The 24,387-nt window shown below is 42.2% G+C and overlaps 1 protein-coding gene across 1 annotated transcript in view; it reads left to right on the forward strand.

The window, feature by feature from the left end:
* Positions 1–7,260: 7,260 nt before the first annotated feature.
* The window catches only part of LOC111074038, a 45,345-nt gene continuing 28,218 nt past the window's right edge, over positions 7,261–24,387 (forward strand). Inside the window, exons 1-2 of the mRNA XM_022366659.2 lie at positions 7,261–7,844; positions 21,350–21,791. Coding sequence (XP_022222351.1) covers positions 21,668–21,791 — 124 coding nt within the window. The 5' untranslated portion in view covers positions 7,261–7,844; positions 21,350–21,667. The remainder of the gene's footprint in view (positions 7,845–21,349; positions 21,792–24,387) is intronic.

Raw genomic sequence — 24,387 nt, forward strand, 5'->3', positions numbered from 1 at the left:
AATATAGATTATTGAGTAATAATTCGATTAGAGATTTGTGAGTTGAAAAAAAATTTAATATTTCCAACTACAACTAGAATTTGCGGGTTTTTTTAGGCGATTAATGGGTGAGAGCCAATACTTGGGGCACGATTTCTACAAATAAATAAACAAGTTTCAATAATCTGAAGAGCCTTTAGATCTGTCAGATATGTTGGTGTTGAATCCTTATTGAAACTTTAATCTTTTAAGACTTTAATCCCCGCAGACGAACCACAGAGCAGTTCTCCTCTTTCCCCTCTCTCTCGCCACTGTCATTGTTGTTGTTTTTGTGTTGATATTATCTGCTTAATGCCTAAGAAATTGCTTCAAAAATATCTGAAGGGATACGCCTCATTCTCTCGCCTTTCGTTTTGGGATTCAATTAGGGCAACCGACTTAATGCTGCAATCCTTAAAGCTCTCTCTTCTACAGAGAGAAAGAGAGAACTCTGGTGTACGCCTCCTTCTCTGTTCTCCAGGCGCTTCAGTTTGGGGCACAGCTTTTGCTTAATTAAAATTTTAAACCTGACGCTTTATCGCCCCTGGAATTTCTCACAGCAGATTCACACCTACCGAAAAAAAACCTTGGCACATCCCAAGCCTCTTTGCTGCCTTCCGCTGCCTCCTACTGGAAACCTGAACCCCAAAGTCAATCTCATTATGGAGCTCAGATCCCACAGACCCTGTAAAGGGCCTTCTTCAATGGCCGAAGCTTCTTCAACGTCTTCTTATCTCTCTCGCTGAACGCTGAGCGGCAGTACGGTTGCATTTTCTCAGGTTTCATTCTCCCGAGTGACAGACGGACAGACAGACAGACAGTGAGAGGAGTGCCTTCCGATGTATAATGTACCCTTTGAGGGTTTTTCTTATCTTTAGCTTTTGGTCATTTGCCCGACAGCCGATCATCAATAATGAAATGCTTGCCCGCTGCCGCGTTGAAAGCACAATCCGGTTAAAGGGGAATACAAACGATTTATCTCAGTGGAGAAACGACAATCACGCGGCGACTAAACGCTTTATCGAAAGACGGTACGCTCTGGAGATTGTGAAATACGGACTCCTCTCTTTCTCTCTTACTGTGGAGACACAAATTAATTCAACGCCTTTGGATAATGTCATTTACCAGAGAAGAGAAGAGGATAGGATAGGCTGCTGCTGCTGCTGCTGCCATTGCCTTCATTTATCCATCCAAAACTTCTTTCGATGCCGCCTGTCGCTGTGTCTGTCCCAAGAAAATCAATGCCCTGCTGCTGCTGCCTCCTCGATGGGTAATTAATAAACGCCCATAAAGATACAGCGGATACAATAAAAATTCCATCGATCGGACTGAACACAGAGAGAGAGAGAGAACTTTGAGAAGAAAAAAAAGGGTTTCATTTGATTTTTTGTAGTTTTTATGATCTGTGCCACAAAAGCGGGGGATTAACTGGATAGAGTATGAGATTATGCCTCCTCCCATTCTATTGCGTACTCCTCCTCCTCCTCCTCCTACATCTTCTTCTGCTTCCCCTCCTCATACATCTTCTTCTGCTCTACTCCTCCTACATCTTCTGGTCAAACAACTTCTCTTTCGATTTGTGTCCGAGGTTAGGGTTTTTTTTTAGGGCCCTGCCTTTTTTTCTCTGTCGTGTTTTTAGGGCTCTCTCGGGATGTGTTAGGTAATCGAAATTAAGAAATCAAATCCACAGTTGAGTGAACTCTCTTGCCCTTTGGTTGGGGCGTCCATTCTCTATGCATTTTTAATTGCATTTCTCATCATTTCATTTGATTTGATTTGATTTCATTTGAATATGATGTAGTAGATAATTATATGGGGAGGCTACCCGCCCAGAGGCAACGCCTTTCCCCTTTCCCCCTTCTTCATTACGTTCCTTTTCTCTCCTTTATGATGTCTCTATTTGGGAGCTCCAGAAGCTTGTTCTTTCGTTATCCACTATCCATATCCATCAATTGATTTGTGGAAGCTATCTCTATGGGTGGGGGAGAGGTGGTAGCGCTATCCGAACTTAATTAGTGGAATCTTTAGGTGTTTTTTTTTTACCTCCCTCCCCACTAATGATAGTTTAGGTGTAGGAGCTGAATATAAATTGATCAGAGATCTTGTTCCTAGATTTGTTCGCCCTCTCTAATGATATCTAGATACAAATTTGTTCTTCCTCTAATGATATCTGAGAGATATGCCATCTGGAATCTCCTACTACAATTTGTATAAACTTTTAATGAAGATACGAGCATATGCATGAATATATTGAAGATTAAAGACCACAAAAACCTAATGAACTTTATTCAAATATGAGCTCTGCAAAAATTCAAAGGTTCAGATTCTGTTTAATTAAAAGAGAGGCCCCACCCCATCCCTGTTCCAAGAACCTGTTGATTCGTATTTTCAGAACCCCAACATTGAATTCACATTTCCGTATCCCAAAATGAAGGAACGAAAAGAAACATGAAAAATTACAATCAAATAAACAAATATTGTTCTGCAATTCAAGGCATTTTTTGTTGAATTCAATTTGCTAGACCGAATTGATTGATACCCTTTGGTACCAAACAATTACCTTTATGGTAAAGTCATCCCCTTCTGATTAAAATTAAACTTTAGATTTTTTTGTGAAAGAGTTTTTTATCACAAAGACTAATATTTCGGCAATTTGTTTCCCATTAAAGCTATGAATAATATAATAAATATATCAATTTAAAACTTATATTGGCAACGTTTATTTGTTTCTAAACAAAATCCGAATTTTCTCACAAAATTCCTCTGTCTTCTAATAATTATAACACCCGAAACACGGCTAAGGGTATGCAAAAACAAATTTCAGACAAATATTTCAACTCAATTTAATGTAGAAAAAGAGGATGTTAGGGTTTCGTGGGTATTGTGTTGGTTTAAAGGGGTTGGGTGGGGTTACGTGGGTGTATTTCACGCTTCCTTCCTTTATTCCTTCATTTTTTGCTTCCCCAATTCCACTGTTCCACGTCGCTACGTTAATGGCAGTGCAATTAATTCGAGCAAATTGTCTGTGAACCCTTTTTATGACCTCTAAGAGCACCCACACAGCATCCGGGTCCTGGTTCACACAGCAGCTCTCCCTCTACCTCTCTCCCTTATTGCTATCTCTTTCGCAGATAAAAATTCATTAAACAACATTATTCCCGTCCATCCATCCGCTAAAGAGAGCTTTGTCTCGATTTGTCCCGAGAAGGCAAGCAGGGTGATAAAAGACAAAATGGGATCCACATCGCCTGAACCAACAAAAGCGCTGCGCACTTTTATAAGTTTTCCAATTGCAGATGAATTGAGGATCCTAAATATTTTAATATTATGAATATAATGAAAATTCTTCCCTGTAATGCTTTACCTATAGCTACTAGTTCCAATTGAAATTCATTATTTTCGTTTACCCAATCGCTATATTCCTTTTCAGCCTTTGGAATGCGCGAATGTATAATTTATTACCCTCCTTTAACAAAGCCCTTAACCGAACTAGTTCTCAATGCAATGAAAGAGACAGAGTACCTCAACCCATTAGTGGGATTCGTTGCTCGATTGAACACATTGTTACACGTTTATTCCGCTGATCTATTACACAGGCCATTTGTCTTGGCCAGAGGCTCGGACTCTCGAGACAATTCGAACAAATCCCGGTTCGAAGAACCCATTTTCAGTGGCACCCCACAGCGCGAACAAAAGGTAAACGAAGAAGGCAAAGGAGAGATGGGAAAACTGTGTCCAACTGAATGGAGTTTTTCCGAATAGCGGCGGCGGCGACGGCAGTGAACGCGAAATAACCTGCGACCTGAGCGCATTTAATGAGGGTCATAAAACCAAGCGCCAGGCCTGGAAAAACAGAGAGCAGAGCCCAATCCGTTCCAATCCACCTCCAGACAGACGGCAACGTGTAACCCGAACTAAACTCTGGGCTTAAGGAGCACGTAACAGGTGCGATGTCTGTCTGGCAATGAAATTATAATGCAGATTATAGCTAGGTAGCCATCGGCGTAGCCGGTGGAAAGAAAAGGACACCTTAATGGCCTAAAAGCTGACGACATTTCTGTTACAGTTTTACCAGTTTTCACCCGCTTTGATACTCCGCCATAGAAAACAAGAAACAGATCCAGAAACAGAACGGCACTCATTGAATCGTTTGTTTTTGGGAATTAGAGACTCAAGATTTCAAGATTTCTTTTGTGTGTTCCTATGCAAATGCCTGGGCGTGTCAACTTCTGACCCCAAAGCGAGGCATAATCCAAGAAAATACTACCAGGGAGAATACACAAAAAAAAAAAGAAGAACCTCCTCAACCCAGAGAGCAGTAGCGGACAGATGATGCGGCGGCGGCGGCACAACAATGAGAGGCAACAATGGAAATGCAGAGAGATTTTCTCTCGTACAATTTAAGCAGAGCTGCCTGAAATGCTCGACTTTCGACTCCTCTCGCCATAATCCAAACTAAATGTCTGACTTAATTTTGTTGTTCTACTGTCGGGGGGACTCAGGACGCAGGACTCAGGACTCGGCACTCGGGTTGTCATTGCTTATTCTCTATGCACTGAGAGGAATATATTTTGTGGAGCGTTGAAGTTGGAACAGAAAATTCAGATAAAAAGTGTTTTTTTATCCATTCAAATGGATTATAGGATAATCATGGAATAATATTTTATTTATGCTTTAAACTAGAATTATCTTGACTTCGCTTAAATTTAAATAAAATAAGTAAGTTTTCCACCTCACTGCGATGGTTCTTTAGGATCTTTCAATTGATGTAAATAATCTTTAAACATCAGATCTGCTGATGCCTGATATACCTCTCCTGATCTTGTCCTGGCCTTCCCTCATATTTCTCTTGTCATTTCTTTGATGACAGGACAACTTTTATCAAGCCTGCATTCCTCTCTCTCTCTCTTTCTCTCTCTCTCTCTATTTCTCTATACAGAATTCTTGTATCCCTTTCCTCCATCTATAGAAAGATATATTTTTGTGTATAGTTCGTTGACCTTTCCATCGTCTATTCAGGGGTTCCGTGTCGACTCTCTCCATCACTCCGCAAACTGTTTTGTGCCGTGTAATGGACCCGCTTGCCCACTGATGAATGACCGCCCAGCCGTGCCCCGTGTGCCCATCATAGGGCGTCATTCTCTATTCTCTGTTCAGTGAGCATTTGTCCTGCTGCTCCTACTCGGAAGTACTGCAGTGCCTCATCTTCTCTCCATTCTCCCCCCTGCACCCTCAATTGTGTCTACAATTCAACTTCAACTTTTTGATACTCATCTGAATTTGCATTATTTTCTCTCTCCCAACTGCTGTTTACGCTGATTCTGATTTTAATCTTTCAACTGCTATGCTGTGATGCTGTGATGCTGTGATGCTGTGACGCTGCCACTGCCTCCTGCCACTGGTTTTTCATCTTCTTTTCTTTATTTAGTTTTAATTTTTGTATATCCTGTACCCAGGGAGGTTTTGGGTATATTCGATATAAAAGATTATTTAAAAGTAAGAAAAAGTAAGTAAATATTAAATATTCACAAAAGCAATAGTGCTTTTAGCTACATATTTTAAGTTTAAATAAAGATACAACTTTTTTCTATACGGGGTATCCGTTTGACTTTAGAACCCTCCCTGGTCTTCTGCCTTGCCACCAAAGAGAGAGCTTCAATAATGGGTATCTTATAGCCCACTATAGTTTTCTCTCTTCTTTTCTTCTACCTGTCCCTGGACCTATACCAGTAACCTGTGCCTGCCGCATGCCTCATGCCCTCTGTCCAGGTGAACAGGTTCCATTTCTTTTGTTTGGTCTCCTTCACTTTCCGCACTACTTTTGCCTTAATTCATGACACTCATTCGCATTCGCATTGCGTTCTCCTGCAAAAAATGTATCCTAATTGGTTTTAAAATGTGATGTTACGGAGGTTTTTTTGTCCATTCCTGCTGCATTCCCATTGTATTTTGATGCTAGAACGAGTGGCATTTAGCTTTGTTCTGGTCCGGTCTTTGGCCCTTATTCAGATTAAATTTGAAAACAAAAAGGCGAATTCGAATTGATATGATCATGATCTCTGACCGTACGAGAAGTGCTTTGGTCAGATTTCATTGGCTTTTGGCGATTAAAATCAACCAAAGAAAAAAAAGAGCGCACTCACTCGCTTTTGTCTGCTCTACTGATTTTAATGTTCGATATTTTCCGGTTTTTTGTTTTGTTTTGTTTGCATCGGTTGTTTTTTTTTTTTAGCTTTTTTTATAAAGAATTAATTCCCCTGTCGCCTCAGTGGTTTACGGGGATTACCTTTAAATGTGAATACTTTTCCCCCGTAATTAACTTTATTTCCACTCATTTTCTGGCATATATGTATGCATTCAAGTGTTTAACTTAAACTTAAACATTATTAAAATTAAACAGAAATTTCTTTAGACTGATTCATTTTCATTTACCAAACCAATCTTTTTGGTGGAAATTCAGTTTTCCGTTGGGCATTTTCATTGGTTCTCTTTGAGTTTTGCGTTAACGTTTCATTGATTGTTGTTGTGTAGGTCAGTTTTGATGGTTTTAAGGTTTTTCGTTCTCTGGTATTAAATGATGCGGTTTACAGTACGCGATACTCCGAATAATTTTTAGAGAGAATGCTGGACTTCCCCTCTCCTTTACACATGCTCTCACGCGACGCTCGCTTGTGGATTGCTTTACTCCGAAATTAAACATTTAGCAGTTTTCTTTCAATGTTGCCCCTTTCTGTTAGCAATGTTTAACAGCGGAACAGCCAGAGAGAGCAGAGAGCCAAAAAAGAAGTCAGAGAGAGGGAGAGCGACTTTTGTTTGTGGAACCCATTTGAAATGTGTGTCATATGTTGGCCCAATGGTAGGTACTATGTAGTATGGGGCCAACAGCAAGAACCCATTCTATGTTAAAAGATGTTTCTACATGCACTTGAAACGAAAAAAAATGCACAAAGAATTGGTAATTTTCAACGGAGGAAATATACTCAAAACTCTTGAACATTTCTCCATAATAAAACCCACAAAATAAAATGAATTAATTAACAAAAGATTTAAAATTTAACGGCGACTCCGAATTGTTAACAGCAAAAATGCGCATGCGCACGCTCTCTCTCTCTCTCTTCGCTCTCTTCGCTGCTGCTCGTTTCGTTCCACACATGATGACATCCACAATCCACAAAACGTTGCATGGATTCGTACCTCGGAAAACGATTCATGAATTCTGTCGATTCAAACGTTTGCGGTACTTTGAAGCGGTGCGAAGCGCGCGACAGTTCCGTTCAGTTCCCGTAAAAGCGTCAGAGTCGCGTTCGTTACGTACGTGCTGGTGCGTGCCGTGCCTCATCGGTCTTTGTTGCAAGTGTTGTGGCAAGTGTTGCAAGTAAAGAGTGTGTGGCACAAATAAGCATCTGAATGAGAAAACCATAGATTGACCCCAGAAGCTCATGCTAGGCCCACTTTCTGATTGATGGTTAAGCGACAAAATCGTTGTGTTCTTTCGCGTTGGTCGTGCCACCATCGTCGTCGTCGCCATCATCATCGTCGGTGTCATCGTGTTGCGCCTCCGAGCCATCGTCGCGAGTTTGTTGTCCACATCTTCGTGAAGAGAAACAAAAAGCCAAATCTTTGTGGCAGTTCCGAGTGTCCCTTCTCCTGGCTGTTCCAAGTGTGATATGGCTGCAGCAGCAGCAGCAGCGTAGTGTGACTGAGTGTTAGTGTGAAAAAAAAGAGCATCAATTGAATTGGTTAGCTACAATCCCTTTGGGACATGCCACAGTGCCCAGGATCAAACAGGATGCCCAGCGGATTACACAAAGGGATTAAATAACAAAGTAATTTGCATACACCATACACCCGCAAATAAATTAAAATCCCGACAGGAGCCCGCCCGGCGGCACAAAACAAAACTAAGCATTAATTTATGTATGAAACTCTGAAGCCATACCCTGCCCCAAGGACCTGCCCCGTGCCCTGTGCCCTGTGGCCCTGCCCTGATACCTGCCGCCATTTGCCTCTCTGCTCTGAGCGGATGTCCGCTCATGTCCATGTTGCGAGTCAATGAAATTTTTAATTGTGCACGCGCGTCCAGGGAGAGTCCCTCTCCCGATTAACCACCCCAACACTCCTCCCCCCGCACACCTCTGTGGGTTGGTGGGGGCATGGAGCCTGCCTGTCGTGTCCAATGGGTCCGCCCCTTGGCAGCTCCATGTTCATGTTTCCCGCATATTTGTCATGCGTTTGGTTGAACGGATGATATGTTAGCCCGTTTCCTGCGGCTGCCTCCTTCTCTGTGGAAAGGTGTAGCCACAGGGGGGGCACCCAAATGTAACCCCAAAGTGCAACAACTGAAACGACTTTTCTTGTGCGGATTATGATTATATAATTATGACTTATGAGAGAGCGAAAATTCCAATTTCTGGACGTGAAAAGTGTCTCCAATACGATGTGAAAACTCTAGCAATTGAAACCATCTACAAATATGTCAGAAATATGCAGACAATCTTTGAGAATTTCCGCGAAAATAAATGAAATGAACAAACCATTTCCCATGTATACATTTAGCTCAAAGGCTTTAAGGAGAAACTAGAATCAAAACTTTAAAAAAGAAACCACCAAAAAGCCATTCTAGAAATCTTAAACTTAAAACCATTCCAGATCCTTATCCTTGCTATAAGCGGACTCATTCCTCTCCCTCTTCTCACAACAGCAGCATTCATTGTCCCCCACCCACCCTCTCTGCACTGAATCTTTGCTGCTTAGATAACTTTATTTACCAGAAAGTGGATTTCTTGTCTGCTCTTGTTTCGGCCCTTAAGCTCTTCCCAAATCTCGAACTTATTTTCAATTATCATGTCATCTTCCCCTCTGTTCCCCCACTCCCCCCTCCACCACTCTCCTCACGCATCTCCCTGCCACTGCTCGTGACTGCACTTGAACTCCGCTTTGGATTGTGGGGTGTAGTAAATTCGTACATCCCCCATGCCCCTTCTACCAAAAAACAAAAACAGAAAAAAAAAAAAAATTTACTATCGCCAGCGAACGACGCCAATTGAACCACTTGTCCGCATTCTCCCCCACCAGTCCACTGCTCTGTCTCTCTCTCCCGCGCCCTCGCACCCACTGTAACGGTTTGCCCACTCCTTCTGTATCCCACACCATCTCTTGTCCTGCTTGCTCTCTCGTTATGTCGTTGCGGTCAGTGGAGTGCCCGCTCGCCCGTGTGCCCTTTTGTGTGGTTTGTGTTTGTGTTCTTTTCTTTTTTATATTTTGGCTTGCACGCAAAAAGGAGACAGAGAAGTGGCCTCATGCGTGTGTCAAAGAGCAGTGGAGGGGGCTGGGTGGGTGGTAAAGAATACAAGGAGCAGCAGCAAAAAACAAGAAAAACAGCGGTTCCGGTGGCAAAGAGCAGTGGCAGTGGCAGGAGGTGGAGGTGGATGGAGGGAGACACATTGACCTCGCGCTTGCCGCCTGCAGCCTTAATTTATAATTTACTCTCAGCCTAGAACCCCTCACCTCCCCCCTCTTGCTCACGTACTTCCTTGGGCTTCCACTTTTTATTATTGTTATTATTATTTCTGTGCGTTTCCACGCGCTTTTCCTTTTCCCCCAACAACAACAGAAACAGAAACAACCACAAAAGGCCTCAGAGTCCTCTGCTCACTTCATCCTCTCTCGCCCGCCTCACCACTGGCTGCCATCGTCAACTTTTTGCCACTTTTGACTTTTTACACTTGCCGTCGGGGCCTCCAATGCGTCTACTTCGCTCAGCATACGTACACCCTGTCTGCGTAGAGGGTATGACTGTTTTCAGTCAGCATTCAGGCCCATCAGTCGTTACCTACCTCTCAAGATCGGACCATGGAGCCTTCAATGGAAAGGCGCTCTTAAGTTTTAAAGAATTTATGCACAGTTCTGTTAAATGAGCGATGGGATCTGCAAGGGTGTCAAAAGTTTTGGACAACCGAAATAATCATTTATTCCTTGCTTTCGCTTTTGTTGTTGCTGGAATGGAATCCTCTCCCTGGGATGGATCTACGCTCTTCCTAAAGCTCCCAAACGCTCTCCCTCTCCCATTCCATCACTATCATCATATTCCTCTTGTTGTTGTTTTTGCCTTTTCAACTACTTTTTTTGTGTTTGCGTTTTTTGCCTGACATTTGTTGTTTTTGCGGGGTTTTTGCTTTTGCTTTTGTTAGCTCCTGTTTTAAGTGCCTTTTTTTTGTTGTTCTTCCTTTTTTTTTACTGTCTGTGTGTGTGTGTGTTGGTTTATCATTGTTGTTTTTATTGTGGGTTTTTTCCTTTCGGGAATTTCTTCTGCTCGTGTTTCTTTTTCCCTTTCCGCTTTTGCTTTCTGCTTTTTAAATATTGGTGACTTTTGGCCCAGCGACTGTTGCTCATCCTCGTCCTGCTCCTCCTTCTCTCTCCCTTGTCCGTTTAGCGCGTTTCGTCTTTTTGTTTGTTTGTTGTTTTAATTAATTTGTAAATTTACTCGAAAAGATTTAAAGCAAAAGAGAAGCAAATTAGCCTGCGACCCCTACCCATCTTTGCCGCAAAAGAATGCAGATGTATGGCAGATGTCACTGGTGGAGAAGGATGAGGAGACAGGAGTTTAATGAGATGCGGGAGGGGCACATAATTGAAAGAAACAGGGAAATTAATTTACATTGGGAGACGTTTTGTGGTTCAAGTTTTTCTCATAGTTATTTTTCGACCAAATCCAAATGTTGAAGTTAAAATGTATCTTTACAAATTCTAAAAATTATTAAAAATGTAGAAAATATAAAAATCAAAATACAAATCCCCTACAAATGTGAAAAAAACTGAACTAACAAATATTTCCCATCAAAACCTGTATGGAAGAAATTACCTGCGCTATAAACCAACATTCTTTATAGACAGATAATATCAAATTTCCTTGCCAATCTCCGCTTACATATCGAGAAATGAAATGCGCCCAAGCAGAACTCGAGATACTTTCTTTCTACAGAAAATTCCAAGGTGGAAACACACACACACACACTCTGCCCCAGTTGGGTGCCAATTGATTGCTCCGATCCCAGTCACAGCAAAGACACAAAGACTGAAATTACTTTTGCAAACGAAATTTATTTGCAGCTGTTTTTCCGCTGTTTTTCTTAAGTATTTAACTTTTGAATTTCATAACCACAATTGAGGCAAAACTTTGTCATTCTCGGATTTGTGTCTGAAATATTGACAAATTTATGGTAACGATTGAAGGGTCGGGTGGGTCCCCCCCCCTGTAATGGAAAGGCATGGCAGCCAAGAGGAAGGCCAGGAGCAGAGGAGCCAAGAAGAAGCTCAGGGAAAAGCTGTGGAAAGCTTCGTCTGAGCAAAAAACAAAAACAAAAAACAAATTTCTGAATTAAATAAACAAAAATAAACTCCCAAATGTGCAATTAAAAAATTTTACAGTCATAACTTTTTATTATGGAGCATAATTCAGACTTTTTATGGAACGGCCCTGAGAACGTCGTGAGCAGGGGAGAGGAAGCAGAGGGGAGCTCCTCGTTTCGTGTTTAATTCCGTTTTTCGTCCTATTTCCCTCCCCCCACCGCCAATAAATTGTTCTTCCCTTTGGCACGCAATTTTCCCCACTCAAATTTGTTTCACTCGTTTCTACTCCGATTTCGTAGGATATATAATTGCATTAAAGCCCGCAACAGACCCGACTTTTATGTGTCTGCGTTTCATCATATTTTTGGTTTTTCGGTTTTCGGTTTTCGCCTTTTGGTTTTTATTTAGGTATTTTGGGGTTCCGTAGTTTGGGGTTATTCTAACTTTAGATTTTATCGCGACACGATTTCTGGTTTCGTTTCATATTTTTTTTTATTGCTGCTAAATGTCCGACACGTGGATGGATAGTGTACACTAAACTGTAGTTGGTTTTAGGATGCATCTTAATTGGAATTTTTACTGGGGACTTGGGCAATAGCTTTTGTGTTTTGGGGCTAAAAATGGTGTCACGTACCATGGATTGAATTTTCTTTTTTTTATGGAATGGAAAACTGATTAAAAGAATTTTCTATACTCGAAAGATTTTAATAGGAAAAATCTAAAAGTAAGGGAAAATTATAGAGAGAGGCTAGTCCTATCCCTATCCCAAAGATCCCTGCAATCCATTAATCAATTAACTGTGGGAATATTTCTCCATTGGTGAGTGAATTCTACTAAATTAAAAATTCGTTCCTTCGGGCTTCAATCTCATCTACCATCCTCTATAAGAACCACACTGCTCTTTTTCGTAATCCTCGGGACCGGGGTGCAGTTCTTTTCCTGGGTTTATTATATGTATAAACAACCAACTTGAGTGCTACGTTTTCCCCCCTCGGATATTGGTTCTTTGGCGCCACCAGAACACCCACGTGCACCCCTTTTTTGCTTTGTGCCTCCCTGCAGAGGCAAGGCGGTGGCGACTAGGCGTGAATTATGACCTATTGAAACCTCAAACAAGGCCCCAGCAGACCTAACAACACTCACACTCTCCCCTGCCTTCCACCACACACACACACACAAACACAATCATTTGCCACAGGACGCTATCCGTGCCTCTCCCTGTAACCCTTTCCCCCCACCACTACTCTCGTTGGCTGTCTACAATTTTTTACTTTATGACTTTATTCTGTCCTCGTTTTATGCATTTTTTATGCCGCTCCGTTGCGGTTTTCTCACTTTGTTGGTCGACAAATCCACTTCTACTCTACCCCCTTTGGTATCCCCTGCTAGCAGTCATCAGGGATGATGGCATGGCATGGCTTAATATACCCCATATTTCCCATTTCAGCCCCTCTATCGCTTAGTGTCTTTGTTTCTGCATTATTTATGCATTATTCAGTTGAAGCGACAATTATTGGATGTCCGTTGGGTGGGTGTAGGTTAATGTCTGTTGCAACATGTGGCAGCAAAAGAGCTAGTTGCAGAGGGAGTGAAGAAGATGCAAATGGTAGTGAAATCACCTATAGATGATGGACTGAAGTGAATGGTTGATCTCTGAATGGGTTGCCATTCATTTTATTTGATAATTTTTTTTTAATTTTGCATCTTCCTTTTGCACTATTTTGCTCTCCTTCTTCCCCTTTGTCACCACTTCTTCTTGGGCATTGTGCAAATTTGTTTAGGGACGCTTCTCTGACCATTGCCTGCATTGGTTGTTGTTTTGTTTGCTTTTTGCATTGGACTGCTTGCTGGTCACTCGGTGGATAACAGCAGAGAAAAAGAGGCAGGAGCACCAGAAAGGAACAGCAGCAGGTACAATGGGAAGTAGAGTGGGAGTAGGATGGTTGGGAAAGGCAAAAGGTGTACAATGATGCGAGGGGTTTTTCTTGTCGGCGTTTTGGTCTTCTTTATGGGGCGGCGGCTCCTCTAACGATGAAAAATGTTTTTGCCCTGTGCGTGTCCCAGAGCCTGCTGTGTGTGTGTGCTGTGCTCACTCTTTGCACACTCGCATACCACATCTACCCCACCCCGCCTGCTTGCACGTACGGCCTTTTGTGCATATGTCAGGAGCCTCACTTAGGAGCCACAAAAAAAAAAAACACACACACACACAAAAACAGGAAAGTAAAAAAACAAAAAGTTGTTTTGGTTAAAGTTAATCCCCATTAGAGGAGGGAGGGGTCAGGCGGCGAAGGAGAGTAGTGATGTAGTGGGTGTGGCCATCAGCAGGTGCGACGACAAATAGGCAGAGGGGGAGGAAGCGAGTGAAGCGACACTCAATGGCACTTTCCGTTATGGCCATAAAGTGCCTGGCTGGCTGTGCCCTCCCCCTTTGCCGCAAAAGTGGTCTACGGTCTGCGCCGCGTGGTGTCTGCTGCTGCTGCCACTTCTCTGCCACTTCTATTGGTGGGGCTTACGCAACGCTATTCTCTCACCCTTCTGACAGAAACAGAGAGAAAGAGTGAGAGAGACTATACATAATTAAGATCGCGTGCTATGTTTATTACGCCTAACTAACCCTAGATACTAAATCTAGAGAAATTTACATTTGTCGGTGGACAGCTGGACTTAGAGTGGAGAGAGAGAGAGAGAGAGAGAGTGGAAGAGATATAACGTCCCTCCGTGGTCTGCCTTGCCTCGCCTGGTTATATTAATACGGGGTACAAAAATAAGGAAAGCACAACATAGGTATAGGTATGTATGTAGGTAGTTACATATTTAATCTCTGCTCTAAATAAATCTGGTTTATGTTTTGATACCAAATAAAGTTTTGAAATGAGTTGAAAAGTAACAAAACAGAGAAAAAAAAATCCAATTAAATGCAACAACTTCTGCAAAAGATAAACTTTTCGTTAAGAAAAGATGAGAAAAATCATAATTTTGTACATGCGAGATTGCAGCTTCAATTTAAAGTTTAGCTTTTATGGTAATTAAAAAACTATGTAATAATAAGAGGTAAGCAAAAAAAAGTAATGAAAATGCAAAGATAAAGTGCGAAGAAATCCAATTAATTTCGCGGCATAGCCAGTTAACGTGACAGGTGTCTGCCACGGGGGAGGGAAACACAGAAGGAGAGAAATGTGGTTTGAGGAAGCGGAAGAAGACCAAGAAATCCTGTTGCTCCTTCCCACTGACTTCCATCAGCTGTGTAAATACACAGATCCATCTGCATAAACGCATAGACCGCCAATTAACACAGAAACACACACACACACACACATAGGGAGTGAGAGACAGAGACCAAGAAAAGAAAAGGACTACAGAGAGCCATGAAGACGCAACAAAACGCTTCCCCTCGTTATTGCTCCCACTCCCCACTGTCTTCCCTTTTTACTCCCTCGCTTTAAACCAGAATAAAAGGCGCCGCATCAAAGTAAACTTCACACTCTCCCTCGCTCGACCCCCCCGCTTTTAACCCCCACACAGCATCATTTTGGGCCAATAAAACATGCCCTAGCCCTCGTGTGGGCGTCTGGGGCAACAATGTCCCTGCCACTGCTGCTGCCTGAAATTGGAAGGGGGAGTCGGTCGCACAGCAGCAGCCGTGCAGCCAGCCTCGCTCCAGACTCTTTGCCTCCTACGCTCACTGGTGGCACATTTGAAAATAATTTTCCCGGCATTTGTTATCCGTACGAAATGTGCCAAGGATATGTGGCAAAAGGGGTTGGGGGGAGAACAGACCTCCTCTGTGGCTCTGGCTGTATTTTCTGCGTGTCTGCTTCTGCCTGCATCTGTGTGTGTGCGTGTGCGTTTGGCTGCTGATGCGCCTTTTGAATCGCCACGCGGAACAGTGCCTGCCTACCTTCCTATACTGCCTCTGCTCGACAAATATCCCACGAGTTTATCGGCTTCTGTACTGATGTTACCCTGGAATGTATGGGAATTCCGGAGAAGGGGTATGTGCGGCAAGCAAAGAGTGCTGTTGCATTTCGAATATGTGTTTGATGTTTAGAGAACAGAAATCAATAAAAGAGTATCTGATTCAAAGCACTTTACTGCGTGGATATATCGAAAATGGGTATAAATAAAAAATTAAATGAATATAAAAATATATAAAATAAGGGACTGTAATTCCATCTGTATCCAAGGTTATTTTAGTGTCTTTTATAATATATACAGTTGTATATAGGGCACTTTTTTTTTGTTTACAGGGTTCTGCCATTAGTTAAACCTTTGTTTTTTTTTCCAATTTTTCCTTTCAGTTGTTTTTCCGTTTTTTGTGTATTTTTTTACAACATTGAAAAAAAAAGAAGAATGGGAAAAGAGTAAACAAAATTCAGATATCCAGGGGCTATGTAGGGAGTAGATTGGGGAGTGCTCCATTAAATAAACAATTTTTTAGTCACAGATACAGGGATCTCATACGTATTTATATACATACATACATATATATGTATGGATGTATCTATTGCATAAAGGAGAGATATATGCAGATACAGATACGTACATACAGAGGCATACTTTATGGGCACACACACACGTACCTACACATGGGTGAAATTGTTGACATTGAAATTTTACGAGCTTTGGGAGCACACTGGCTTTTCCATTTTTCATGCCACACACAGGGGAATCGGCTTACAGCCGTAAGTATGCATGGCCCCCACATCAATAGCCTTATCTCCTTGTGTCTTTTAATTAAAGGAAGCAATTGTAAAGGAAAAATAGTCATAAAATGTACACAACGAAAATCGAGGAAAACAGGGAAAAATCCCTTTTGTTTTCCTGATGGAAAAAATGTACTTGATTTTATTTGCTTTCAATAAAAAAAGTAAATATACATACATACATGCATATGTACATATAAATAATTACATTTGCCGGAAAGAATGCCCAAATATGTGCCAAAATATTTAAGAAAAAATTGTGTGAATGATTTTCCTCGCCCCCAGGAGAAATTCACGTTTCACATTCGACAGATTTTTTTAATGGAACTTAAATGAAAACCAAAACATTTTCCAGTACATGAAATGTAGGGGAATATACAATTAGCTAGGAAAACAAAGGAAAACTGCAGTTTACATCAGTTTTTAAGGAAAGCTATTGTATTGCAGATTTTTTTTTGTTGTGCAAAACTGCACAGGGAATTCACAAAAAAGGGAACAAATTCAAGCAAATAAAATATTAAATTTTATTATTTAAATGAGCGATGCAGCGACTCCGCCCCAACTTCTGGCCCACTCGTTGTAACACCCACATAGCACTCCCATCTCCATGGCCTCTTCTCGTAAGAAAAGTTAAGTTTTTCAGCGAAAAGATGGTGGAAAAATTCTGTTTCAAAGGGCGACAATCTCAAGTGGAAGAAAAATAAAGAAGTGAGAAACGAGATTCCTTTGCTGTAGAGAGGGAGATAGGGAGGAAGTGGAGGATACAGAAATAGAAGTAACATTCTATTATTAACAATGCCATCCGCCCGTCCGGCGTCTCACGTTCCGGCAGGCTGGCGGGCGGGCGGGCAGGCAGGCAGCCAAGAATGCTGCTGCAAGGAGGAGGATCCTGCCACTCTATAAACAGCTACAGACGCCAATGAGTATGGTGATTTTCAGGCAGCAGGAGGAACGAGGCTAAGAGGAGTAGCAGGAGGACTGGGACTGGGACTGGGACTAGGACTAGGAGCATCGTGGACAAGGACCATCCATGACTGACAATAAGAAGAGCAATATGAAACAATGGCTGCAACAATGGATGACTGCGACAGACAGGCCGGACGGAACGTAACGGAAAGGAACGAGAAATGGCAGGACGACGTCATCATCTTCAACAAAGTGTTGACATCTTTTTGTCATTGTGTGCCATTGTGTGTGTGTGTAACGCCATGCCGGAGTTCATCCATCCATTCAACTGACGCTGCTGCTGCAGGTCCTTCCAGCAGCCAACAATCCTTGACTAACGCTATTCGTCCTTTTTAATTAATTTCACTTACTGCAGTGTCTGTCATTCTCTCACTCGCCCTCTCCCACTCTCCCTCTCTCTCTCTCTCTCTCTCTCTCCCTGTCAGTGCTGTCAATGTGGCAGGGTCCAGTTCATGCCTCACGCCTGCCGTCGCCCCCGCCTCAATGGCCCTTCTTCTTTTTGGAGTTTTCTTCATAAATTTATAAGCGTCACGTTGTTGCCACTCGCACATACTCGTATTTCCCACCTGCCTTACCCCACCCTCCTGCACACGTGCCTCACCTGTGTGCCCCAGATAGACACAAGACAGACAGGCAGGACCCACCTCTGTATGCCACACAGCAAGCAAAATGAAGAGATCAGACAGAGAGTGGTGTAGCAGACGACACAGATACAGACACAGATACATATTCAGATACAAGAGACAGCAAATCACTTATGCAAATTGGCTAAGAATATTTCCGAATATTTCCAGGTTTTCCAGACAGAGCAATGGGGTGGGCGCGGGGAAAATTCAAAGGCGAACTTGAGAAAATACTCAAAGAGAGTGGAGAATTTCATAGCGAGAAGGGGAAAAAAATCGAGTATGTGGCAGCGGAAAATCAATTGAAACACAGAAAAGAACTCGGAGAAAAGATTTTAAGGTGGATTTCGAACATTTTCCCCATAAATCTCCCTATATATTTTTTTGCTCCTCTGAGTCTCTCCTTAAAGAGCTGCCAGACATGGAACCACGTTGCCAGATTAAAGGGAAAACATTACAAAATGATACATAACTCTGCCGGAGATTATCTGGGGCACACTTTCACACCTTTTGTAGCTTTCGCTTTCGTCCCAGATAAGCAGCTAAGACACACACACACAACGTACTCTGCATGTTATCTCTGTGGCAATGAGTTTCCTGTGCCTCCCCCCCCTTTCCACTCTCCACCTGGCTACAGTTATTCGTTCACACCTGCACCTCAGTCCGTCCGGCCATTACTTCGTTTCCCCAAATTAAATAACCATCTGTAGTCCAGAATTCCGGGTGCTCCAGCTCTTGTTTCGCCTCTTCTACTGTTCCCTGCCACTTCTATTCCTCCTCCTGTGGGGGTTCGTCCTCTCATAAGTTATGGGGCTTTTTGCAAAGGTCCTCCTCTGTGTTTGTTTATGTGTTGGGAAGGTAGAAAATTAGATTTCGCCAAACAACAGGTTTCCATTATGTTTCCCCTCTCTGTCTCTCTGGGATCCCCTTGCATGCATACTTCAGCTTCCTCTACATTTCCCATTCCCCTTTCCTTATCCCCTTTATTTTGCAGTCATTTTGTTGTGCATTCTACTTCAGTCTTCCATTCCGTAATTCCATTTGGTCATAAAATATTTCTAGGGATTATACGTTTCCATTCCAGTGTGTTCCAGTGTTTTATGTTCCCAATACTATGTTTAACTATTCCCTTCCATTGTGTTCCAAGTGTTCCATTCCTCTATAGTCCAGGGCCATGATTTGCATTCGATTATTTTCCATATTTAATTTATTTTCCATAAGGTATATTTAATGTTTTATTCCATTCCGTTCCATTCCCTGCCTCTAAATTGGAGGGCGGCCTGTGCTTTTTGGGTCGAGAGTCGAGTGGCAGCAATAGGCACAGCATAAATAATCAGGCAACCTGTACCTGTGCTGTCCTCCTGCCATCCTTCTCCTTCGCCTCTATGGTGGCAATCTGCTGCAGGAAGGGGAAGGCTGGGTGGTGGTGGTAGGTGGCAGGAGTTGCCACTCGTCACTCACCCATTTCGCCATTTGCCATTCATGCGTCGTTCGCATCGTCGTCCTCGTCCTCGTCCTGGTCTCTCTCAGACATCATTCATACAAATGTCGGAGAGCCTCCTTCTACACGTTTCCTGTGCTGCTCCTCTCGTGTTCTGTCCCTCTAGTTTTCTTCTCCCTATCCTCGCCCCTTCTCTGGTTTCTCCTCCTCCTAATCCTCATGCTACTCTTGGCTTTTATTATTTATGTTACTCATTCGACTCGTATCCTGCTTGTTGATTGCTTTGCCTACACGTGTAGTTTTCTCCTCTGTTACGCAGACTAGAATGTCTGCTGCTGCTGCTGTTGCTTTTCCATGATTTTCCATGATTTTCCTTGCCTTTCCTTATTTACCAATTCTTGTGGCCCCCTTTTCAGTGGCCTCCACTCACTCTTCACTCCACTTTTTCTCCTTCTGCTTCTCCTTTTCCACCTCCTTATGAAGGGAGTGGCTGTTGGAGGGATTCGCCACGTTTCGCTTGTCGCGTAATATTATGAATGGCAGCTCATGCATTGTATCCACTTTATGCTACTTCCTCCTGCCACTGCTGCTGCTCCTATGGAAATATGAAGAAAATTGTGGCCGCCCTCTCACCTTTAACACGCTTTCTGGGGGCTAAAGGGAAGCCACTCGCACGGCTAGTAGTGAACGAAAGAGAGGAGTGGGAATGCCCGTAAAAGTGTCAATGTGTGAGCGCCCAACAACCCCACGCTTCAAATTTGTGTGTGTGTGTTGGAGTGTGTTTATATTAGAAGAATTGCCTGTAAGTCCTCTCCTTTTTGGCCAAAAACAAAATGTGGCTAAATTGCGTTCAAGAAAACGGTCGAATAGAGGTAGAATAAAGTAGCGCACATAAGAGTAACACATGAGGGGAAAAGCCAGAGAAAAGCGATAGGGAGAGAGAGAGTGAGGGTGAGGGTGCTTGTCAGAGGGTGAATGGGCATGGCAGGACATGTATGAAAGGTGATATTACTTAAATCTTTGCATTTAGTTTCCTGGAATTAAGTTAGATACTTCATGCCTTCAAGCTAAGACCGACGAATTCCCTCCCCTACTTTTGCTTTTTATTATGCACCGTCCCTGGGGTACTAATATATTGAGGTCGATTTGTTTTGGCTGAAATGTTGAAAGGTGGACAACAAATTTACTTCCTCGTACTTTATTTGTTCTCTTTTCTTATCCCACTCCTCTCTCTTTCTGCCTCTCTTCACCTCTCCCATTGCCCACAATCTTGTTAAATATGACAATATTTATTTATTTATTATTTACACTGCCATCGGGCCTGCCCTGCCCCTCGCCAAACATCAACAGAAAGGCCCCCAATGGAACTCAAAGTCCCCCACTGACTGCGGGTCATTATTCCGTTTGATTCGTCCGTTTGTGGAGGCTCTACTGTAATCTATCAGCGATATTGCAGCCAGGCTGTTTCTTGAGGTTTAAATATTTAAATCTGAAACTTATTGTGTTTTTCTTTCGGTGCAGCAGCAGGAGGAACAGGGTAGAGGTTGTGAAGCAGAGAAGCAGAATAAAGCGAATAAGAATTCGCAGCTAACAAAGGAAATTAAAATTAAGGCAATTAATTAATTAATTAAGGTAAAAATGAAATTCATTAAACGAGCATTTCCAACAGAAATATGTTTAAAAGACGATATGTTCGAAGTTATTTTGTATTAAAGACCAAGGAAAGTTCTGAAAGAAAACATGCAATTTGTTGGTTTCTTTTTTTTTCTCTTTTTTAATTGTTAGATATTTCTGCATCAGAGCATAGATTTAGCTTCATTTTCATTTCAAACAACTGTTAGAAGGAGCACAAAAGAGATGTAAACCAAAGCCCTCCACAAGCATCTCTACCCCCATTGACTCCGTCGATTTGCATTTCACATTCAACTTCTGACACGAAAATTCCACTTTGTAATTAAGGAAACTTGATTGAACACGTTCCTGCATGGAAAATGCAGATTTCTCCCAAGCATTTTCCTTCGAATCTGATCCACATGATGCACTTTACACAATCAAAAGATATATATGTACTATATATAGATCGTATGAGTAGGAGAGGATTGAAAGGTCGAATCCCATACCCGTCTCTGATTCAATTTGCAATTCGAATATATTTGTTGCTCTTGTGGCATGTTCCCCCTTTGCTGCATAAATGAAAACTAATTCGTGAAAATGTTTTTCATGTTTTCACCCATTTTCCTTTTCAGTGGCGTATGTCAGCGGATGGTGGATAATATCGAATCATATTGAAAAGCCGAGGAATTTCGTGGAGAAAAGATGAAAAAAACAAGCGAAAATAACAGCACGAACACGAAACAGCGGCCAGAGGATCCTGCATTGGGGAACAACTTATGAAAAACACTGGAAAATACACAACGCAACAAAAGGAAAATTGATTGAAAAACAAACGAAAGAAAAGCATAAGTACAGTGAAAAGCAACAATCCAAAAAGGAATAACAAAAAGGAGTACAAGAGGAGTCCATCGAAACAAAAGTTTGGAAAGCAGAAAAAATACACCTGGAAAATGGTTAGTTTTTCCACTGCACGGCAGCTGCCGCTTGGACTCTGCCTAGTTGTGGCCACCGTCTCTCTGATACTCTTCCAGGATGCGGTCCAGGCCGAACAACATCCGGCAAGCGCCGATGAAGGTAAGTGCTGAACAGAGTTTTACCGCTCTTTTTTATCACCCACATTCATATTTTCACATGGGTGTAAAATATCATTACTTATAGATAAATAAATGTAGATTTGACAATTAATATGAAAACAATTAATCGTTGGGCTTCGCTGAATCCTGACTTTCCAGCTCTGAATTCCAATTAAAGAATTTAATGAAATTAAACTTTTCAAGCAGAAATGAAAGGATCAAATATTCCACCTCTCCTTCAATACATCAAGGGGTTTTTAATGACATTTCATGGACACACAAAACGGAAATTAGACAGCAATGTCAATGGGTTTGTTGTTTCGTTTGTTTGTTGTGTGGCCGGCCTATCCCGACGAATCCCATTCCAACCTCAACCGAACCGAACCGAATCTCAAACTATGATTATGTTTAGTTTTTTTTGGTATTCTTTTTCGGTGGTTCCATTAGGTAAACGAAGGCGTAACCTCTCCAGGGCCAAACATCTGGCATCTGGGTTGCACCCGAAATAAATACATACACATTCACTTGGTCATTCAGTCAGTCATTCATTCACTCGAATTCGGGGTTAATTGCAAAGGGAAATGGAAAACAGTGAAATGCTGCTTCAATTTTTTGACTCGGGATGTATTGAAAGCTGGAAAATAACAGAGGGAAAAAGGTGAAAATGTCAATGTTACTGCTGATTACAAACATTGAAAAATGGTTTTCTAATTCAGGGAAAAATTGAACAATGGTGGTTGTTTGATTTTGTTATGTAAAATATTGTTAGGGATTTAAGGATTTGGCTTTAAGTTTAGATTTGTTTTAGCCATTAAAATGTGGCTAAAAGATAACTTGTCACATTTCAACCCTGCTAAAAATTGCATATTAATTATTTTTAATTTTCTTTTTACTCTCGCGTACTTGCCCATAAAATTTCAGCATGTGGTAATGAATGTCACAGTTGAGGGAACTCCTCCCCACCGTCACAGCCGCCGCCTCGTCACACCCTGACCCCTCGTCACTTGTGCAGGCACTCCCCCACTTCTAGCACTCTCTCTCTCCCCTTAACATCCAATCATCATTATTGTCGTTGTCGCGCAGCCCGAAAATGTGATTTAAATTCGATTATTCTCAATTATTTTGTTACATTCAATTCTTTTCTCTGTTTTCGAAGTACGACCCTCTACCCTGCCGCCACCCCTACCTCCTGTTACCACTATCCTATATATAAAAACAGTTTTTCCGTAATAATTTCAGTTCATGTTTTTATTGGTTCACTTGAGTGGATTCGGTCTGAGACTCTGCCTCACATCTCATCCCCCTTCGCGTGTCCCCGGCGTAGAGAGCAACGCGAGGCTGCATTTGTTTGATTGAAATTGATTTTGTCCGCCTGCTGTGGGGGGATCAGTCCCCGTCCCAAAGGCAGAGTCAGAGTCAGGGACCGACCGTATTCCAGTGTCGTATATAACATTTTTTTCAAGTACTTGTGCCGCTCTTCCGCTCCCCCCGTTCAGCCCACTTGACTCTGTAATAAAGATTAAATTCCCTTCTCAGTGGGAGAATCGAGCATGTTCCCCTTATTGCCAGGAGTGGAAGGAGCAGCACTGGTCTCTCATTGCCATGGCGTAGGAAATCTCTTACTTGCTAAGTGCTTTCAGATGCTGCTGCTGTTGCCTTTCAAGGGTAATCCTCTTTGTAATCCTCCCCTTTTAAAGTACATCCATGGGTGAATGCCAATCCATAAGATGTGACTTATTTATAACACCATTTCGAATGATTACAATCTTAATTGTAGGAGAGACAGAATGCACTTGCTCAAAGGAATCGAATCTTTAAAGAGACTCTCTCTATACAGAGGTTCACACATGTCCCACGCACTCACACACACACACACACACACTATTCTGCCTCTTCCTCACTCACTCTGCTACTGTTAAAAAAAAGGGTCGAATCCTTAACGAGGCGAGTTCCTATATCTAATCAAATATTCAACGGATAAACGGGAAACCCGTGATTTCATGGCTGCGATAAGCAAATATCTGCCATTCCACGAACAAATTACTTGTTAACAAGTGCATTTTAATGTTTCAACGTTTTTGGCCAAATTGTGGCAATGCCACATGTCTGTATATACAAACATACATATGTACGAGTATGTATGTGCCACAGGGTGGTGGCACAGGGGTTGCTTGTGTCCCATCGAGTGGCCACAACTGGAATTCATGTGTGTGGCTTATGGCATGAGCAACAAAAAAAAAAAACCATCCAAAAACAAGCCTACAAATGACTGCCCCACTCCACCCTCCGTCTTTCTCACTCTCCTCTCTCTGTTGGCCAATTGGCATGGAAAATTGTGAAATGGTTTTTGTGCTTTGTGTTTTTTGTGGCCCTTTTTCCTGCCACTAGCAGCACTGCCTCTGCCTTTGGCTCAGTTTCAATGTAATTTGAACATGCAAACCGTTTGACGGCGAGACTTTTGGCCAACAGAGAGATTGCTGCGGTAGTTAGTAGATGTAGATATGAGTGGGGTTAGAAGTAGATCTATGGATTAGAATTATGCCCAAAAAAGAATTATGTAGTAGGTACATTATTATACAACACATTGATTGTAGGTG

This window comes from Drosophila obscura, unplaced genomic scaffold, assembly GCF_018151105.1.
Source record: "Drosophila obscura isolate BZ-5 IFL unplaced genomic scaffold, ASM1815110v1 contig_186, whole genome shotgun sequence".
Lineage (NCBI taxonomy): Eukaryota > Metazoa > Arthropoda > Insecta > Diptera > Drosophilidae > Drosophila > Drosophila obscura.